At 38.2% G+C, this 21235-nt stretch overlaps 2 protein-coding genes across 2 annotated transcripts; one reads left to right on the forward strand and one right to left on the reverse strand.

Moving 5' to 3' along the window:
• The first annotated feature begins 3438 nt into the window (after positions 1-3438).
• Positions 3439-4404, forward strand: LOC127558216 (olfactory receptor 10A7-like). The gene has a single exon (XM_051991443.1). The coding sequence runs from the start codon at positions 3439-3441 to the stop codon at positions 4402-4404; it is 966 nt and encodes a 321-aa protein (XP_051847403.1).
• Positions 4405-12943: 8539 nt separating this feature from the next.
• On the reverse strand, positions 12944-18674 carry LOC127558217 (olfactory receptor 5-like). The gene is made up of 2 exons (XM_051991444.1): positions 18654-18674; positions 12944-13930 (listed from the first exon to the last, which is right to left on the reverse strand). The coding sequence occupies exons 1-2, from the start codon at positions 18672-18674 to the stop codon at positions 12989-12991; spliced, it is 963 nt and encodes a 320-aa protein (XP_051847404.1). The 3' UTR covers positions 12944-12988.
• Positions 18675-21235: the final 2561 nt, after the last annotated feature.

Raw genomic sequence — 21235 nt, forward strand, 5'->3', positions numbered from 1 at the left:
TGCATTTTGTAAAGATAATGTTCATATATAAATTGAATTAGACAATCTCTGTGGATCCTTTCATCCCTGTGCTTTTTTAATATACAGTCTCAAAACCTCAGTTTACTCTGCCATAGAAAGGGGACTTTGAGCTAGTCAATCATTAAGGCATATATCAATTCCCCTAGTATGAGATTCAATATTATAGTGATTTTGAGACTACAGCTTTTCATCTCTTTCCCAAGTGAAATAACTCATCTATTCCATAAGACATAAAACATAGAAATATAAATATCATCAAATTGTCTTGGAACTCAAGCAATGAACATATTTTGGGGGTCAACTTATTCTTTGAAATATTACAATATTTATTTTTGACAATTTTTAAGTTGTTGTGACTTTTACTTCCATGACTGAAGTCATTCTGTATATTGACTATTTGTCTCTGTTTACTTCACTTTGCATGAGTCTATGAAGGCTTTCCTTATTTCTCTGTATTTGTCAGAGGTTTCTCATTGTATTTGAGGCTCCTCATTTCTTATAGGACAGTGATATTCCATTGCATTCATATGTTCCAGATTTTATTTAGCCATTTTCCCAATGGATAGGCAACTACTCTGTTTCCAATCAGTCAACAAGCATTTATCAAGCACTTCATGTGTCAGTTCTTTGCTAACACAAAAAGTGCTGCTGGAACTAGAAAGAACCTTGAAAATAATTGGGTCCAACCCTTTCATGTTATAGGCAAGAAAATAGAGATGTGGTTAATGGAATTTCCTAAACTCCCAAAGATACCAAGCAGCATAGCTAGAATTTGGACCTGGGTTCTCTGATTCCAAATACCATGTAATTTCTACTGTACCAGGTTACCCTTTCCCCTCACTTTCCTTTCCCCATTCCAATAGGAACTCCTACTTATATAAGATATTAAAGTGTCCAAAATACTTTCTGATGATTGCTTTAATAAGCAGGCAGTGAAGATATGATTGATTGTTCTTATTTTCATTGAAAGCTAAGGTGCTCACAGTTTAATGTGTTGTCCAAGGTTAGAGATCTGATAAGGGGCAGAGCCAATATTTATTGATGTCGAGTCTTTGATTTGTTGTGACAAATGATAAGTTGTCATGACAAGAAGCTGTTTTTTTTTCTTTCTTTCTCTACTGTAGAAGAAAGAATGAGAAGCAAATGTCAATTAGGAGAGATAAAGGGAGGGAAATATTGTCTCAGGATAGAAACTATAAGAATTGCCAAAAGTGAAGAGAATGTCTCATAATATCAGCAAAAAGCTCTCTAATTCAGTGCTGTTGTTACCATTCAATATGTCTGTAACATCATTTCTCTTCTGAACCGTAGTTGCCTCATTTGTAAAAATGAAAGGATTGGACCCTGAACACAACATTACAATTACTATTTAATTCTGATATTCTGATAATTTTCTAGGAAGAAACAGGTAAAGTAGTCTGTAGAGGGAGAAATAATATATGATCAGTTAATCCAAATACTAAAATGTATGCATGCATGCATATTGCATTAAGCACACTTAGTTTTCTTCAAAATGTGTGCATTTGGATTGCTTAATTGTACTCAAGAAAGAGATTTGAAAGCTGTTACTGATGGCTGAAAATATAAATTCAAAGTTCTGTCATGGCCATGAAGGCCAGCAGAATATGGGGTACTATGAAGAACATGGCTGAAAAATCAGAAATGGAATGTTCTGATCTTTAGCGAGGTCTTGCTTTGACCATTCCTGGGAGACTGTGTGCAGGGTAACTGCCACTAAAAATGGCAATTGAACCGGAGAAGATCCAGAGTTGAGTCACTAAGCATCTCAGAATTGGGCAAGACCTCACAAGGACATCAAGTGCAGCCTATTCATGGAAAGGAATTCATTATAAAATATCCTTGAAGAGCCATCTATTAGCCTTCACTTTAAAATACTAAGAAATAGGGAATTGGCTTTTTCTCAGGGCAGTATCTATAGTTTTATATTTCATTTTAAAATAATGCTGATTATTAAGAAATGTTTTCTTTTCTTGTCATGGAAATCTAGTCTTAAACACTTACTACTTATATGACTCAATGTCTCTTTACTTACTACTTATATGACTCAATGTCTCTTTACTTCTGTGTGCCTCAGTTTCTTCAACTATAAAATAGTGATAATATTAGCATCTACTTTTTCCCCCTTTTTTCTTAAATTATAACTTATTATTGACAGAACCCATGCCTGGGTAATTTTTTTTTACAACATTATCCCTTGCACTCACTTCTGTTCTGACTTTTCCCCTCCCTTCCTTCACCCCATCCCCCGATGTCAAGCAGTCCTATACATGTTAAATATATCACAGTATATCCTAGATACAATATGCATGCAGAACCGAACAGTTCTCTTGCTGCACAGGAAGAATTGGATTCAGAAGGTAAGAATAACCTGGGAAGAAAAACAAAAATGCAAATAGTTTACATGCATTTCCCAGTGTCTTTTCTTTGGGTGTAGCTGCTTCTGTCCATTCTTGATCAATTGAAACTGAGTTAGATCCTCTCTTTGTCAAAGAAATCCACTTCCATCAGAATACATCCTTATACAGTATTGTTGTTGAGGTATATGATGATCTCCTGGTTCTGCTCATTTCACTTAGCATTAGTTCATGTAAGTCTCGCCAATCCTCTCTAGCATCTACTTCTCAGGATAATTGTGAAAATAAAATGAGATCTCTGTAGAGGAGGGAAGTTAGTAAATATTTCTAAGTGCCTGCTTTGTATTATCAGTATCAATTGATATCAGTTTCTGGTCATGGAAATTCAAAATATTCTATAAAGGTGTGAGAGTTGTAGTTTTTAATAATGAAGAGACTATTCATCATCATGGAATCATGCTTCATCCAAATGTATTTCACTCAGTATTTCCTTTCCCTCAAGATAAGCATCTCTTGTTTAACATATTCAAATAGGTATATGATCTCAATGATTTAGATCTTTTCTCCAGTGTTGCAGATTATACTCATCCATGCCAATCCATACAGCTTAACTCTTGTTTAGGAACTTGCATAAGTTTGTTAGAGGGAGTCCATCCAATGTGCTTGTATTCCTCGCTTTCCCCTGCCATCATGAAGATACCAATTGATCACACTGTTGTTCTGTCATCTCTTTCCCTAATCAAAAGAATATCAGCCCAGCATCGACAAGGTCATATGAAAGAAATTGCATTTGAAGTCAAATGGCTTGCATTCAGTGTTGATTCTATCGCTTATGACATAAGTAACCTGAATTAAGTAACTTTACTTCTAAGAAATCTGACTAGGTCAAATGGTTTATTACTTTCAGAGGAAGGACTTGAATCTATTGTGATAATCTTTGACAAAGAAAGTATAGTTCTATTTGTCAATAGATTTTCCATTTTTATAGAACAAGATCTTGCTGTACCTTTGAGCTCATCACACTCTGGAACTTCAGGAAAGGATGGACATTATGGACCCCATTGTGAACTTGCCTAGAAACAATCAAGCTTCAGTTGAGGAGTTTATCCTTTTGGGTTTTTCCCATGTTCCCAAGTTGGAACCTCTTCTTTTTATGCTGTTTCTAGGGATGTTTATAATCACGATGCTGGGAAATGGCCTCATTGTACTCTTGACCGTGGTTGACGCTGCCCTCCACACACCCATGTATTTTTTCCTCCGAAACCTGGCCCTGGTGGAAATCTGCTTCTCTTTGGACATTGTGCCTAAGATGCTAGAAATCCTAGTGGCTGGAAGGAGCATCTCTTTGTTGGGCTGTGCCCTTCAGCTCTTTCTCATTCTGTCCTGTGTCACATCAGAGTGCTTCCTCCTGACAGTGATGGCCTATGACCGCTATGTGGCCATCTGCCACCCACTGCACTATGGGGTGCTCATGAACCAGAGACTTTGCCTCCTCCTGGCAGTAGCATGCTGGGTGACAGGCATTCCAGTTTCCCTGCTGTTCACTATTTGGCTCTTCCGCTTCCCATTTTGTGGGCCCCGAGGAGTTCGCCACTTCCTCTGTGACGTAGCCCCACTCCTGAGGTTGGTGTGTGCTGATACATCTGTCTTTGAGGTCTACATTCTGGTGGGCACGGTGCTGGTCATGATGGTGCCTTTCTTCCTCATCACTGTGTCCTACAGCTACGTCCTGGCAGCCGTTGTACGGATGCCTTCAGCTACTGGGCGACATAAAGCCCTCTCTACCTGTGCCGCTCACCTAACTGTTGTTGCTCTATTCTATGGCACAGCTTGTGTCATCCATCTCCAGCCCAAATCCAGCTACTCTCCCGAGAGCAAGCAAGTTGTGTCCTTGTCTTATACCCTCATCACTCCCATGCTCAACCCCATCATCTACAGCCTGAGGAACAAAGAAGTGAAAGCTGCGCTGTGGAGGGTGTTGGGTAGGAGAAAGGGTGAGTCCAGATGATTTGAGCCCTAATGGTCGGCCTTTAATTATGACATTTAGTGGAGGTGAGTAGGAACACAGGTAGTCAACATCCAAGATCATGGACCGTGGTATTGCTTTCCAGTGAGAAGATTAAGATTGATATTAATCTTATTTACAATTAATTGATTTTATCTTATAATTGCCCAAGCCATGGTTTCTTGTCTCCGGACTTAGTGCAGAAATTAAGCAGACCCATAATTAATTAAGTTTAGAAATTCAGTCCTCACTTCAAAATGATCTGTTATCAGGGCGACTAGGTGGCGCAATGTATAGAGCACCAGCCCTGAAGTCAGGAGGACCTAAGTTCAAATTTGACCTCACACAGTTAACACTTCCTAACTGTGTGAACATGGGCAAGTCACTTAACCTTCAATTGCCTCAGCAAAATAATAATAATTACAATAATCTGTTATCCTTATGAGATGCAAATAGACAACAGGGAGATTGATCTAAATTACACCCCCAACTTATCCTTCAAGGTGGTCGGGTATCCAAAGTCACGTCCATTATCTATCTCTAACCTTGCAGGAGGAATCAGACAATGATATTTCTTAGTCACAGGAGGGAAGGAAGAGGTTATTTCTATCTTCTCATTCACTTCCAACCAATCTTACCATCCTCTATGCCTTAGCTCTGTAACCAATCATGTTGTTTCATGCCATCACTGATTCTATAACTAATTTTATAATTTCCCATATAAAAAGGACAGTACTTTGTCTCCATGTCCAGGTGTTTTGGCTTGCTGAAACAGTCATTAGGCTCACCTTGTTAGCAGATTCATTCCCTGTTAATAAAATGGTTTCTTTCTTAAAGAAAACATGCCTCAGTCTACCTTTGTTGAATATCACTCAAAACACCAACATTATTAAATTATAGAATCTCAGAGCTGGAAGTGTCTGCAAGAGTTTTTAGAGAAAGATAATGAATTTTATTTTGCAAACATTAAATTTTGAAAACATATCCAGAAATATATGGATAATGTGGGAATTGTACTCACAAGAAACAAAACACATATTAATTACTGATGTGTTATCTTTACTGTGGCACCACAGTGCATGAATGTTTTTTTTTCCCTCTGGCTCTTTGAAGTATTTTCTCTTTGAACTCAAAGGTCTGAAATTTGGCTACAACATTCCTGGGAGTTTTTATTTTGGGATCTCTTTAAAATAGGGAGCAGTGGATTCAATTTCTCTTTTACCCTTTGGTTTAAGGATATCTAGGAAATCTTCCTTGATAAATTTTTGAATATGATGTCTAGAATCTTTTTTTGTTAATATCTTTTAGGTAATCTAATAAAACAGGGGAAAAAAACCTACAGTCACAATTTTTAATATAAAAATAAAGTCAACATACGAAATGAATATCCCAAAGACTTCTGTCTCAACAATGAAGAAGAGATTAAGCCTCAAGGAAAATAAGAATGAATGGACTTTAAAAAGATAATAAGAAAATGACATGATTTACTAGTTTTATCTGTTACAAATGATTATTACAGATTTTGCTTCCTCAGGTTTATATCAAAAATGGTAAGAAGAAAATGACTGAAAACAAATCAGATTTACACTTATTACAATAAAGATGAATGGTCTGTGTTCTATTTTTAAAAGATTCACAGAATAGAAACAAAATCAATTACCATATTGCTTATGAGAAAGTAAAACATTTTAGTAAAGGAAAAAATAAGGATAAATTGAAATTAAGCATCTAGCATAAATATAATTACAGGATTAAAAAGTAGGAAATGGTATCACTTGCATCAAAATAAAATTCAAGATAGAAAAAAAAATGATACCCCAAAATGTGTATTTCGTATTGTTGAGAGTACAAATCAACAATTAATATGTGATCCTTCCCTTTTGAATCCCAATCCCACATTATCAAGTGGCTACTAGATGTCCCATAGTCATCTTAAATTTGATATATCTAAAATAAAACTCACTGTCTTTCTCTAAAAATTCATACTTTTTCCTACTTTTTGTATTCCTATTGAGAATACTATCATAGTTCTAGTTACCATAAGGAATTATCTTTCATTTTTCTTTTACTTTCTTGGTGCAATCAATTCCTTGTTTTTGCCAGTTCTCAACATCTCTAATCCCTGTTGTCATCTCTCTACCTTCTTAGCCTATAATCTGCTTAACACCCTCACAAACTCTTTCTTCTAATAACATAAAAGTCTCCTAATTTGTGTCCCTAACCTCAATCTGCCTTCCACCCCTTTGTCCTCCACATTAATTCAAAAATGTTATTTTTAAGAGATATGGAGTATAGCAACTAGGTGACACAGTGGATAAAGCACTAGGTGTGGTGTTGGAAAGAATCATCCTCCTGAGTTCAAATCTAGCTTAAGACATTTACTACTGTGTGACCTCAGGCAACAGATAACCCATTTATTTTCATTTCCTCATCTGTAGAATGAGTTGGAGAAGGAAATGATAATCCAATCCAGAACTTTTGCCAACAAAAAATCAAAATGTGATCAGAAAGTCAGATAAAACTAAAAAATGACTGAAAAACAATAAAAACAAAAAGAATAGATATGTAAAAGCACACACCCTTTTTCAAGTGTAAATGTCATACTTACAAAAAAATGCATCACATATCATAGGTTGTAGAGAAGACCTTCACATGCATAAACATGTAAATTGTCCATTTTTTGAATATCTATGTCCATCAATATAGATTTAGATAACTATCCATCTATGTATACGAAATTCAGAAGTTGTACCTGTCACAGTTTCAAACAATAAATGTGACAACATTGGAAGTAAATAATAATGACAAACACAACGTAGGAACTTGAAACTTCAAAAAAATATCCTTTGAATTTGGAATATCTCAGAATTTGATAGTCAGAAAGATCTTCATTAGCCATTTATTCCAACCTTTTCCCTAAAAACAAAAAACAAACAAACAAAAACTCCATTCCAGGCCATCCAGGCTTTGCTTGAAGTGCCTCTTTAAAGGAGAACCCTTTACCTTGAAAGGTAGACTGAACTAGTTTTAATAGACGTGATGGTTAGAAGTCATTTATAGCAAGTAGGCATTGATCTTTCTGCATCTTCCACAAATTGCTTCTAAGCTTCTAAATTGGTTTTTCAGGCCAAATACGACAAATCTAACTTTTCACTTTAAGAAATTAGAAAGGCTTAGTAAGATAATGAAGATATAGTGATAAAAATAGTGCAATAGCTCAAATCCAGAGGATGCAATCCTTTTATTAGAAGTAAAATTTAGCTGTTACAGATTTACATTAATAAAAATAATAAAAAATAAAAGTACTAGACACCATTCTGAGAAATGGAGGGAAAAAGATAAAAATGAAACATTCCCCTCTTTCATGGAGCTTATGCTGGATGTCAAGGGTAGCTGAGTTGCTCAGTGAGTAGAGTACTGATCCCAGAGTCAGTAATACCTACCTTTAAATCCAAGTTCAGATACTTACTAGCTGTGTGACCCTAAATAAATCAATTGATCCTGTTTGCCTCAGTTTCTTCAACTTCAAAAATGAGTTGGAGAAGGAAATGGTAAATTGCTCCAGTATTTTTGACAAGGAAACTCTAAATGCGACCATTGAACACAACTGAAAAAAATCATCCACAACAACATTTGAGAACTAGAACTGGGAATGCACTATTATACATAGCACTTATGGACCTGTTTTTCTCCATTGAATAATGAATAATAGTCTGTGGTCTCCTACTCCCTTACAGACACAGGAGAGGAAGGAATCACAGGGGTCAAGTTTAAATGCCAAGACTGATAGTCTTAGAGAGAGTGACAAGAGAATCATTTGAGTATCAGCCTTATGTGTCTTTTGTAATTGCAGGCTACCTGGGTTTATTTTCTTATATTATTTCTTTCTTAATAAAAGTCCTCCTTTTAAACTCTTTATCTAAAGAGGGCTGGTGACACAGCTGGGCTTACAGTCAGAAAAACCTGAGTTCAAATCCAGCCTCAGACACTAGCTGGGCAACCATTGATAAAACTCTGTTTGCCTCAGTTTCCTCCCTGTAAAGTGGATATAACAACAGGACCAGTGAGAATCAAAGGAAATCATAGCTGTAGAGTACTTAGTATGGTGCCTGAAACAGACTAAAAGCTATATTAATGTTTATTCTTTTTTTTTTATTCCCCCATATTGTTTCCATTGAATAAGAGAGATCAACTGTTATTTACTTCTGGAAACTTAGAGAAAGAGGAGTTTCAGAAGCCCAGAAAGACTCTATTTTGAATATATATGATTCTCAAAACTCTAAAAAAAATAGTGAGCTTTGGAGAAAAAAGTCAAATATTCATAGGACAATGCTGATTTCTTGCTCCTGGGATTTTTCTTTACTGCACTAGGCCTCAAGTCAGGAAGAATTAAGTAAAAATCCAGTCTCAGATACATCAGCCAAGTCACTTAAACTGTCAGTTTCCTCACCTGGGAAAATAGGGATGATAATAGCACCTGCTTTACAAAATTGTTGTGAGGATCAAATGAGATAAAATTCATAAAATAGATAGTAAAGTAAAAAAAAAAATTATTACACTGTTATAGGATAAAAAGATCACATCTCCTTTCTCCAAGCCCAAACCTATTGTCCTTTTGCCTCAGGATTTAGCTACTCCCTGGTTAATCAAGTATCTCATTCCTTCAAATACTCCTCCTGCTCCTCCAAAATTCACACTCTCTCCTGAGATCATCTGACAAGGGGAAGGCCTGCAGGGTTCTCTCTTCCCTGGTTCTGGGAAGTTACCCTCCCTTCATGCTACCTGAGATTATGTGAATTTTCAGGCACTTTAAAACACTGCTCGCTCATGTTGAGTTTGACATTCATGAAAACCACCACAGCTTTTAAAGATCAAAAGTTATCTCTAGCTGTATCTTCTCCATCCTGCAGATGGAGTAAATGAAAATTTTGATCTAAGTGAAAACTGTGTTTGGCTCTATTAAAATTAAGATTATAAAAATGCATACATCCTAGTCTCTGGAGACCTTTGAGAGTCTCAGTGCTGACACACATAATCCATTCCACAGGTCATGTCATGGCATTTTTATTAGGATGCTATGCATGCCTTTATTTAAGTGATAAACTCAAATGTTTAATAGCACTGGTCCAAGGACAGATCCCTAGAGTATTCTACGAGGGACTTACTTCCAAGTTAATCTTGACTCATTATTACTCTTCAGCATTCATCTGGTTTTAGAAACAACTCATTGTTAGCTACGGTTATCTAGATCTCTCATTCACAGGGATAGCGTGAGAGATTATGTCAAAGACATTACTACAAAGAACACAGAAATATTGAATTCTTAGCCCTCAAGGGAGACATATTAATTTCTGGGCCCATCCTGGGCATCTCTCCAGTTATTTCTCTTACAATGTGATTTAATTCATTATGCTGGCAAAAGGCCACACACCAACATTTTGCCACCCACGAACTCTTTTCAGAGCCATATTGTGTATCCAACCTACCTTTCTGTGTATGGTATATTAAAAAAAACCTTTTGATTTTGGAGTTTCTTTACCTTTTATGAGACAACAATACTTGGACTCGGTAACTCACTAGTTTGTTTTAATGAAAGTATTATGGAATCCTTAAAGTTATGTGGAAATATGAACTAGTATTTTAATTAAAGACGACAAAAAAGAAACTTTAGCAAGAATCTATTAATTACAAAGGATAGAGCAGAGCTTACAAATATAAAATACAATATTTTGATATTGAAAGCAACCTCTAAGTTCATTTAATTCAACCCATTTCTGAATAAAAATCCACTAAGAAAAAGTGTCTTTCACAAATGGTCATCCAGCTTCTTCATAAAAAAACCTAGGGTAGTGAAGCCTATCACTTCCTGAGGTAGCCCATTCTACTTAGAGGAGACCTAATTGATAGGAAGTGTATCTGATTGCTTTCCTTTTCATCCACTAAAAATCAATTGTCCTGACACTTCAGTCCATTGTAACTTCTGGAGGCCAAGAAGAGCAAGAGTCATTTCTGTTCTACTACAGAGTCTTTGAAATTATTGAAGAAAGCTATTAGCCGTCTCATTCCTGGCAGCAAAGTCTTTTATTTTATCTTCTAAATATCCTCAATTCTTTTATTTTGGGAGGTGGCCAGGCAGTTGGATTTAAGTCTTATTCAATTTTACTTCTTGTGAATAATAATGCCTATGCATTTCTCTACCTCCTACACCTGGAGAACTCCAGTCTCTTGACACAAAGAAAGGTCATGTGGAGCTAATTCCAGCTTTTCTAACTTTGCTTTTTGTACTTTTCTATTTCGCCTATTAGGAAATTTTGTTTTTTATGGTTATCTGTGTAGGTATCTTGACATCTTTACAATCTTTTTAAATATTATTTCCCTCTCTAAGCTCTAAAGCCTAGCCACACTGACCCTTTGCTGTTCACAATCTCTCATCTCTATGGCTTTGCATCTATAGTACCATGACTAGAATATATTTCTTCTTCACTTCTACCTCCACTAAAGTTACTACCTGCTCCATGAATCTTTTGCTAACCTCTCCCTATCAGCTGCTAATACACTTCCTTCCAAAACTCCTTTACTTTCTTCTTGTATTTATTCTGTGTGTGTGTGTGTGTGTGTGTGTGTGTGTGTGTGTGAGAGAGAGAGAGAGAGAGAGAGAGAGGTTGTCTTCCCAAGAATGGAAGCTCTTGGAAGAGTGTAACAGTTTGATTCTTGTCTTTGCATTTTTCAGCTAGCACATAGTGTCTAATAAATGCTTGATGACAGATGATCAGATGAGATCATATATTTTAAATACTTTGCAAGCCATTAAGTGCTATATAAACACAATTATTATTATTATTGAGGGCATCTAGGTGACACAATGGATAAAATGGAAGGTTTGAAGTTAGAAAGACTCATCTTCCTAAACTCAAATCTGGCCTCTGACAACTGTGTAATCTTGGGCAAATCACTTAACCATATTTGCCCTTTCTTCTCATTTATCAAATGACTTGGAGAAGGAAATGGCAAATCGCTCCAGTATCTTTGCCAAGAAAATGGCAAATGGGTTCACAAAAACTTGGATATGACTGAACTGACTGGACAAAAGCAATATATCATTAATATTCCCTTCCTAGAGGATAGACTCCTTGAGGGCAAAGACTATATTTTGCCTTCTTTTAGTTGGGTTGCTGTCTTGATCTGTGTTGGACTAAATATCATCTAAAATTTCTTCCAGCTCTGAGTGATTCTGTGAACTTTTCATTTCCCCCCAGGATCTCGAATAATGTTCAGTACACAGTAGGTGCTTAAAATGTTTGTGGTTGCTCATTTTTTTTCTAGGAAGCACCAGTGGTTTGATCACTGTTTGTACTTCCCACACAGTATCAGTATTGCATCAACACACACACATCCAGAGGATCTATATGGAGGACTCAGCCCATGTTACCTAATCCTGGTCTGAGCACAGTTCCACCAGGTACAGAAGAATCCATTGCATTCAACAGATAGGTCATGAAAGAGAAAGGGTTTGAAGAAAAGGAATGAAGAAGTGAGAAACTTAGCAGGTTGTTGGAATCTTTACAAACTGCTAACTCATTAGAGTCGATAGATTATTGATCTGATCTTACAAGAAGATGTTTTGGATCAGAACCTGAAACAAGGTACTAAGTAGAACTAATCGATACAATGCTTGTGTTTACACCTTTACTCATTGGAGTTCACAAGTATGGGAGAGTCACAAAGTTAACTGTGGAACTTTGTGAATTCACACCTCCCTTGAAGCTCTTAGGGACAGAGAGCACTCTGGGAAGAAACCCATAGCAGGTGATGGTGAGGATGTTCATGAGAATGAAGCAGGAGATCTTCTGCAGATAGAACTGATGGGGTGGATGAATTGTGCATAGGACAGAGAACCACAGACCTCATGGAAGATGTAGATATAGATAGAGAAGGTGGGCTGCTTAGGCACTTAGAGTGAGCACAGCAATCTGACTATACAATATCCAGAGCTCAGAGAAAACCTTCAGCGTGTTGGCTTGCTATTGGTGGATTTATGGAGAGGGTGAAACAAGAAATATACAGAATATGGAGGTAAGGATGGACTGTTAGTTCCTGTATTTAACAAAATGTACCTATACTATATATATATAGTATATTTTATTATAATGTAACATATTATATTATAAAAATATAACATTATATACATTATATTATATATATTATAAGTATAGGTACAGAATATATGTATACATATATATATTTACTACACCTATACTAATAAAATGTACTTATACTACATATATGTGTATATATGCATACATATATGTAGTATAAGTACATTTTATTAGTATAGATGTGTATATATATAATATATATTATATATCTATACTAATAAAATCCCAGATCCTTATAGATATCAAAGAAGTGATAGGACTTAGTAACCATTTGTGAGAGGGAAATGGGAGGGATGGAGGTGCTTAAGCTAACGCTGAGGTTTCCATCCCAGATCCCTGGAGCAATTGTGTCATGGATAGGGACAGCCAAGAGAGAAGGGGGGAAGATGGCTGTTTGAAAATGCTGGAGGTCCACATTCTTAGCTGGATCTTTAACTGTCATAGCTCTGGCTGAACCCAATCTTGTGGAGCGTCCTACGTAAAGCGCCTTGGACCTCCCTGTTCCTCAGGCAGTAGATGATTGGGTTGCACATGGGTGTGAGCACAGTGTAGATGACAGACAGCACTTTGTTGAGGTCCATGGCTTCAATCCTGCTGGGCCGGGCGTAGATGAAGATGGTGGCTGAGTAGAAGATGCCCACCACAATGAGGTGGGAGGCGCAGGTGGAGAAGGCCTTGCGACGGGCAGCAGCCGAGGGCATGCGCACCACAGCCGCCCCGATGGCCGTGTAGGAAGCCAAGGCCACCAGCAGTGAGCCCCAAAGGATAACGATCGCCGAGATGAAGTCGACCAGCTCAGTTAGCGCTACGTGGGTGCAAGAGAGGTTGAGCAGAGGGGAGACATCACAGAAGAAGTGGTTGAGGACGTTGGGGCCACAGTAGGAAAGCCCGGCAATGCAGGCAGTCTTGATGACAGAGACACTGAGGCTGCCCATCCAGGAGGCCATGGCCAACGTGAGGCAGACCTGGGGCCGCATGAGTACTGGATAGTGGAGAGGACGACAGATGGCCACGTAGCGGTCGTAGGCCATGGAGGCCAGGAGAGTGCACTCAGCACAGATAAGGGTGATGAAGAAGAAGAGCTGAGTCATACAGGATGTGAATGGGACGTGGCAAGATCCTGACCACAGCCCGAGCAGCAGGGTGGGCACCGTGACTGAGACGTAGCACATCTCCAAGCAGCTCAGGTTCCCCAGGAAGAAGTACATGGGCTTGTGGAGTTCTGTGTGGCTCCAGATGAGCAAGATAATGATGGTGTTCTCCAAGAGAGTCAGCAGGTAGAGGGTGAGGAACACAGCAAAGAGGACTCCACGTAGACCTGGCCTTGTGGACAAGCCCAACAGGATGAACTCTTGGACCCGGGTCACATTGGTCTCCCCCCAGAGTCTTCCAGGCTAGAGACAAAACACATAAAGTTCTTCATAATGGACAGTGGCCCATTGCAGGAAAAGACTGGACAGGGTGTCTGCATTCTCTGAGAAGGGTCAGAGCTCTCACTTTTATAATACACTGAGTTTTACAATGGACTTTCCTGACAACAACCTTATAACAAAAGTAAAATCACTCCCATTTTGCAGATGTAGAAACTGAGAAAAAGAGGGGTGATGGGACTGGGTGAATATCAGTTGTACTGGGCTGCTTTATAAAATAATAGTTAGAATCCCCACACTAGAGCTTTTCAAATGAAGGTTTATATGATGATTTGTTAAGGGTGTTCTGGAAGACATACTTCTTCAGGTATGAATTGGACTTTATGATCTCTGAACTCTTATTCACTCTGATTCTACAATGCCATGATTCCATGGCCCATGAGACAATGATCCAAAATCATGAATTTAGAATCTTAAATGTGAAAGGAACCTCAGAGATCATCTGCCAATCAATTATGAAACATCCCAAACAAATGGTAATCCAGCCACCCATTGAAGACTTAAAATGAATAGAAACTCACTTGTTATTGTTGTCCAGTCTTATTCAATTGTGCCTGGCTTTTTATGACTCCATTTGAGGTTTTCTTGGCAAAAGTAATAAAATAGTTGGTCATTTCCTTCCCCTGCTCATTTTACAAATGAGGAAACTGATGCAAATAGAGTGGAGTGACTTGCCAAGGTCACATAGCTAATAAGTATCTCTGGCCAGATTTAAGTTCATAAAGGTTATTTTTTCTAACTCCAGGCCCAACATTCTATCCACTCCGTCCCATAGCTACCCCAATAACACAAATGTCCCCCTTTTTCTTGTTTGTTTTTGGAGCTAGGAAGCTAGGAAGTGTTAAATGTCTGAGGCTGCTTTTGAACTCAGGTCACTCCTGAATTCAGGACCGGTGCTCTATCCACTGCACCATCTAGCTGCCCTGAAAATTCCCCCTTTTCAAGTACATAAAATTGTGAATGTATTTTCTCCCTTATAAATTTCTACCTTCTTTCTATCTTAGGTGGCTATATGAAATAATCTCATTCCTCTTCTTATATTTGAGGATTTGACTGTATTCCTCCTAAGACTTCCCTTCTCGCTTCTAAAAGTCTCCAGTTTTTAAAATTAATCTTCATCAAGGTTAGTTTCTAGTTCTCATATTCCTATTTTGGTTGCCCTCCTATGCATTCTCACCCCTTTGTAAGCATTTGCTCTAATATTCAGATTTATTCCCATCAATTCATGGGAACTTATTACTGTTGTTAGAAAATTGAGTGTCTTTGCAAAAGTAACATTTCATAGATTCAGTCCGGACTGTGATTCTCTCAGCCCCCTATTTGCTGTCATCCATCACAAGTCCCATAAGCCCTTGGGGCTCTGGGCTCCTCTCAAAGAGCCCATGGAGTCATATAGGATGTGAATGGGACATGGCAAGGCCCTGAGCACAGCCCGAGCAGCGGCTTTATGAGTTGTAGAAAACTGCACTGGTAAAGAAGATTGCTTAGAATAATGTAATCCCAAATTCAGACTCCGTCAGTAATGGTCTGTTAAGGACAGAGGCAATTGGCGAGAAGGTTCTGATGCTGCTGGGGAGTGCCACAGTGTATAGAACACTAGCACTGAAATCAGAAAGACCTGAGTTCAAATTCAATCTCAGAAACTTATTCTGTGACCATGGGCAAGTCTTTTAGCCTCTGTCCACCTCAGTTTCCTCATTTGTAAAATGGGTATGATAACATTACCTGAAAAAACATTTTTAAGTGTTCAGCACAGTGCCTGGCACAAAAGTAGTACATTTAAACACTTCTTCTCTTCTCTTCCTCTCCCCGCAGAATCTTGACTAATGTAGTTAGATGAAAAATAAAAAGTTCTTTTTTTTTTAACCTAAGCCAGAATGCTTGTTGCTTAAAAAAAGCCTCAGACACTTCATATATGACTCTGAGAAAACCATATTATCTTATCCAATTCCTCCAAAAGGCCCTGGAAGTTCAGTGCTATTTTCCACATTTAACAGATGAAGACACTGAGGTAAATAAAAATTAGGTGACTTGGCTAAGGTCACACAGCTAATTAAATATCTGAAGTAGGATTTAAACTCAGAGCTTCCTGAATCTAGGTTCTACACCACTTAGCTTTATGTCCTTTGTAAATCCATGTATTTTATGTACTTAAATTTTTTTTCCCCTAAGAAAGGATTCGTAGGCTCCATCAGTTTGCTGAAGGGATCCAGCACCTCTGAGTTACCCTTTCAGAGTAAAAGTATCAGTAACTGACAAAGGCCATTTCCCCACTCATTTGGGGTTTGAATATCAATTAACTACCCATTCTCCAGCTGTCTTTGGTCCCTTTACTACTGTCAGTCATCACTAATCCCCATATCCTGGCTTTTGACTTTCTTCTACACTTAGTGCATTGATCCAGAGCGTGGCACAGTGCTTGGAGCATAACAGAAGATTAATAAATGTTTATTGGTTGATTGGTTGATTGATTCCTCCAAGGTCTAGTCCTTTTAGATCCAGAAAAGGACCATTTATGATTCTCTAGATTTTACTAGTATGGACACTCCATTCTCAGGGAGTCTATCCTGTTACCACCATCTTCTCTGACTTCCCTTTATGTCCTAAGTATGTCCCCTCAATAAATCCGACTCCTTACATCTTACTATGTGCTCCATGTTCCCTTGTATAAGACCTCAGTACCCTGAACCTTTGAAGATTCTTAGAATCCCAGGAGATGGGCAAATGACACAGACAGAGGTACAGAGACCCAGGAATATCTGAAGGCAATCACCCTTCCTGCTAAGAGCTTTCTCACAGAGCTGTATTAAAGCTGAATAATTAGATGTCATTTAATGAAGTCTCAGCCCAAAGAATCAGAAAGACTGGTTCATTGCCTAGCTTTGAGGTCTTCGTTAAGTCCCTAGCTCTTTTAAAGTGTGCTCTGTCATCTGTGAAAAGGGACCAAAGAACATTTGCTTCACTTCAGTTAAAGTTTATCGTTGGCAAAGAGTTTTGCCACCTGCCTGGGTGAGGCGTTATCAGCGTTACTGGGTGCTTTGATTTGTAAGATCTATTAAAGGGGCAAAGAGTCAAGGGCGACAATTTATAAATGGCAAAGAATTGCAGATTTAATTGGTGGTGGGAGTTTTCTCAACCAGATTGCTTCTTATTCCACTGGAATCGGAAGTCTAGTCTCTCCTTACTTCTTCGCCCCTCAGTTTTACAGATCCTTTCCCACTGTCCAGAACAAGTGGTCTTTGCTCCTTCCTCTCCCACCCTTTCCACTTATGGACAAGCTAGATCATGAACTTCCCTCCCATGTCTTTTCTGATACTCACCTCCTCCATGGAGACTTCCTTCATAAACTCTGCCAGACTCTGTCACCCCAGCACCTCAACTGGACCTTGTGGGTTTTTCTCTTTCAGAAGATCCTGTTCTTTCACTAGAAGAAAACAAAAGGACATCAGCACTTTCATACTGCATCTCTCCATTCCTTCTAAGGTCACTTCACGAACTTCAAACTCAGTGGTCTTTTGACCATTGTGATTTTCTTTTATTTTGAGCAGTTTTCAAATCTTGGTCACTGCTCCTATCCTTCTGGTTACTTTCTCACCAGGGACCTTGGCTGTTTACGACTTATTAAAGGTTTTTTACTCTCTGGAAAACCCATCCCAGGAATTCTGTGGTTCAGATCACCAAAACGGTCTGGGTCCAGCCTAGGAACAAACTGTGACACAAGAAAACAGTGAGAATTATGTTTTTACAAGCTGCTAAATTTGGAATCAGAGGCCATAGTTTTAAATCTCCCCCTAATACTTATTGGCCCTGTATATTATTCCATTTCTCTGAGGGTCAGTTTTTCTCCCCTGTAAAATACAGGACTTGGACTTGACCCCAAAAGTCCCTTCCAGTTTTAAGTCTATTGTCTTTCATTGTCCAACATGACACAGTTTTGGGGTACTTCCTCCTGCTTCCCTAAATCCCCTTTCTGCTTCTCCATCCAGGATATATTCCTGGATATATATTCACTGAATATATATATATTCACTGAAACCTTTGGAGTCATGTCTGATACTTCCCTCTCCTTTAGTTCCTAATCTGATCCACTGCAATAGCTCTTCTTCTCTCTCCCAGAATCTCTTGCTTCCATTTCCTCCTCTCCATTTGCAAAGACACCACCCTAATTTGGATCCTTAGTCACACTCACTTGGGCTACTTTAATATCTTCTTTCTCTTCCAGGGACATCTCCTGTCCTCCTGATCTATACCCTTCAACTGGACCCAGATGACTCTGGAGGAGAAATTGAGGCTAATGGGTTTGCATAGTCCTCCCTTACTTAAATCCAAGTCACTTGCATGTCATGACATTACCCTCCTGATGCCATGGTTCTCTTAACAAGGAAAGACAAATAATATCCCCTTTACTTATTCCAAAAGCAGCAACAGCAACGGTAGTTGTAGCAGCAGCAGCAGCAGCAGCAGTAGTAGTAATAACAGAATTATTCAATAAGAAAAGAAAGAAGAAAATGGGGAAGAAGAGAAAGAGGAGGAGAAAAAATAAGGAGAAGGAGGAGGGGAAGGAGGACAAGGAAAGGGGAAAGGAATATTCTATGAATATTTTTGTAAAGTCTTTCCTAATCCTCTGCCCCTTTTTGTTCCATCACTTGCCACAGGATTTTCATACAATTTTCATGCTTGTAGTCATTACTTCTATGCAGATACCTACAAACTATATCTAGCCTTAATTTTCCCTTTGGCCCTCCATCCTGCATCTCTATCTGCTCACTGAGTATCTCCTAAGAGTCCTTCACGCCACTCAAACTTATCACATACTAAACTAAATTCATTTTTCCTTTTTTGGATACAAAGCCACCCATTGTCCAAATGTTGCTATTTCTTCTGAGGTTACCTTCATCACTGCCACTGAAACCTTTGGAGTCATGTCTGATACTTCCCTCTCCTTTAGTTCCTACATCTGATCCGCTGCAATAGCTCTTCATCTCTCTCCCAGAATCTCTTGCTTCCATTTCCTCCTCTCCATTTGCAAAGACACCACCCTAATTTGGATCCTTAGTCACACTCACTTGGGCTACTTTAATAATTTCCAGACTGGTCTCTCTGCCCTCAGCTTCTTTTCTCTCCAAGTATTCTTCAACTTTCAAAATATTCTTTCTAACCAACAGGTCTAACATTTGGCTCTCCCATTCAAAAATCCTCTGTGTGTAAATGATCCAAAGAGAAAGCATCATAGGATAATGGTTTAGAGTGAGGAGAGGATCTAAAAGGGCAGCTAATCCAACTCTTTTAGTTTACATTTGAGGTAGCTGAGGCCCAGAGAAGGGAAATAACCACCCCACAGTCACACCAGAGGCTGAGGAGCAATTCAAGCAAAGGTCTTTTTTTTTCATACCTCAAATTTATAAGATCAAGGTCAGAGTGGGAAGGAATCTTTGAGTTCATTGAATGCAGAATCCTCATTTTTAAAATGAGGAAAGTGAAGTGGGGAGAAATTTGATAACTTTTCCAGAGTCACGTAACTTGTGACTTAAAATCCTGAAGTAGGATTTTAAACTCAGCTTTTCTAGAGTTCAAACCCAGTCTTCTAGCCCTTGAATTATGCAAAAAAAGAACAATTGTCAATCATCAATAATGATATTTTTCTCAATAGTCAGACTGAGGAGTTGTGAAAGAAATTAAAATAAAAACTTAAGACCTTTTACCTGAAACTCAGTAAATTAGCAGAGATAACAAAAAAAACAAACAAAAAAACAAACAAACAAACAAACAAAAACAGAAGTACATTGTGCTTGAGGAACTGTAGGAAGATAAGAACACTAAAACACCTTAGAGAATCAGTGAACTGATCCAACCATTTTAAAAAAAAACAATTTGGAGTGTTGTGAGAAAAATCACGAAACTGTCCAAAGACATTAACCTAGAAATCTCTTTACTGGGCATGTGATACCAAGAGGTCAAAGGCAGAAAGAAATGTCCTAAATTTTGCTAAAACATGTAGCAGCACTTTTGGTATTATCCCCCACCCACTAAAATTTCCACAAACCTCTATTAATTAGTAAGTGGGTAAATGCATTAGGAATCAATATAACAGGGTATTAATGCATCTCATGGAATGAATCTGAGAAGATCAAAGAATCATGGGGAGATCTGAGATCGGAGGATTATTGACTTAGGGATGGAAAAAACACTTTGGGGTTCTTTTAGTCCCCCTCTCTCATTTGACAGGTGAGGAAACTGAGGCTGAAAGAGGTTGGGGCTTCTCCAGTGACCTCTATGTTGTAAATAAATGCATGAGCCAGAATTGAAACATAGAATCATCAATTTAAAGCTGACAGCTTTAAACTGACAGTTGAGGAAACTTTGGCTGAAAGAAATTGGGACTTGCTCCATGATCTTCATCTTGTAAGTGCCTGAATCAGTATTCAAACATAGGATCATTGATTTAGACCTGATAGTCTAAATCTGCTAGTTGATGATTTGACAACTGAGGAAACTGAGAGCTAGGGAAGTAAATGATATGCTGAGAGTCACAGAGGTAGTAGATGGCAAGGCTAGGATTTGAAACCAGGTCTCACAACCTTATATCCACCCCTCTTTCCACTCTACCATACTACCTATAAAGTAGACTATTGAAGCAAACAGTCAGGAGGACAGTTTGCATAGTGATTACAACAATGTCAATGAAAACAATACTAAAAGGCAGCAGGTTAAAGATGGCCACCTATATTGGTTCCAGAGAGCTCTTGATGAAATACAACTTCTTCTTAATACAAGTTGGATCTGGGGGTGAAAGGAAGGTTAGTGGACTGGGGATAGGCTTATAGATGGAACAGCATATATATTAATAGATATATAGTCACTGTGTACTGGCAGTTCATTTTCCTTAACTTTTTTTTTTTTTTTTTTTTTTTTTGGTTAATAAGATAGTACTATATGGACAGGGGGAAGTGGTAAATGCTACCTGTAGTATAGATATGATCTGATTGTGGTATAAACAATACAACATATCCATCAAACTTGAATAATAAAACAACAAATGTCATTCCATCCCTACTGTCTCCAGAATGAAAGACTTTTTAATATTGTATTTGAGGTCCTTCACAACTTTATGTAATCTATCATTATATTCTACTTAAAATATTAATGTCCCTGCTCTTTGGAGCATGGCCTTCTGGGTCACTGAATGAATTCATTTGTACTCTTTTAGACTCCAATATCTGGAGTCTCCCAAACTAGGATTTTCCTTCC

This window comes from Antechinus flavipes, chromosome 3 (genome assembly GCF_016432865.1).
Source record: "Antechinus flavipes isolate AdamAnt ecotype Samford, QLD, Australia chromosome 3, AdamAnt_v2, whole genome shotgun sequence".
In the NCBI taxonomy this organism is placed as follows: domain Eukaryota; kingdom Metazoa; phylum Chordata; class Mammalia; order Dasyuromorphia; family Dasyuridae; genus Antechinus; species Antechinus flavipes.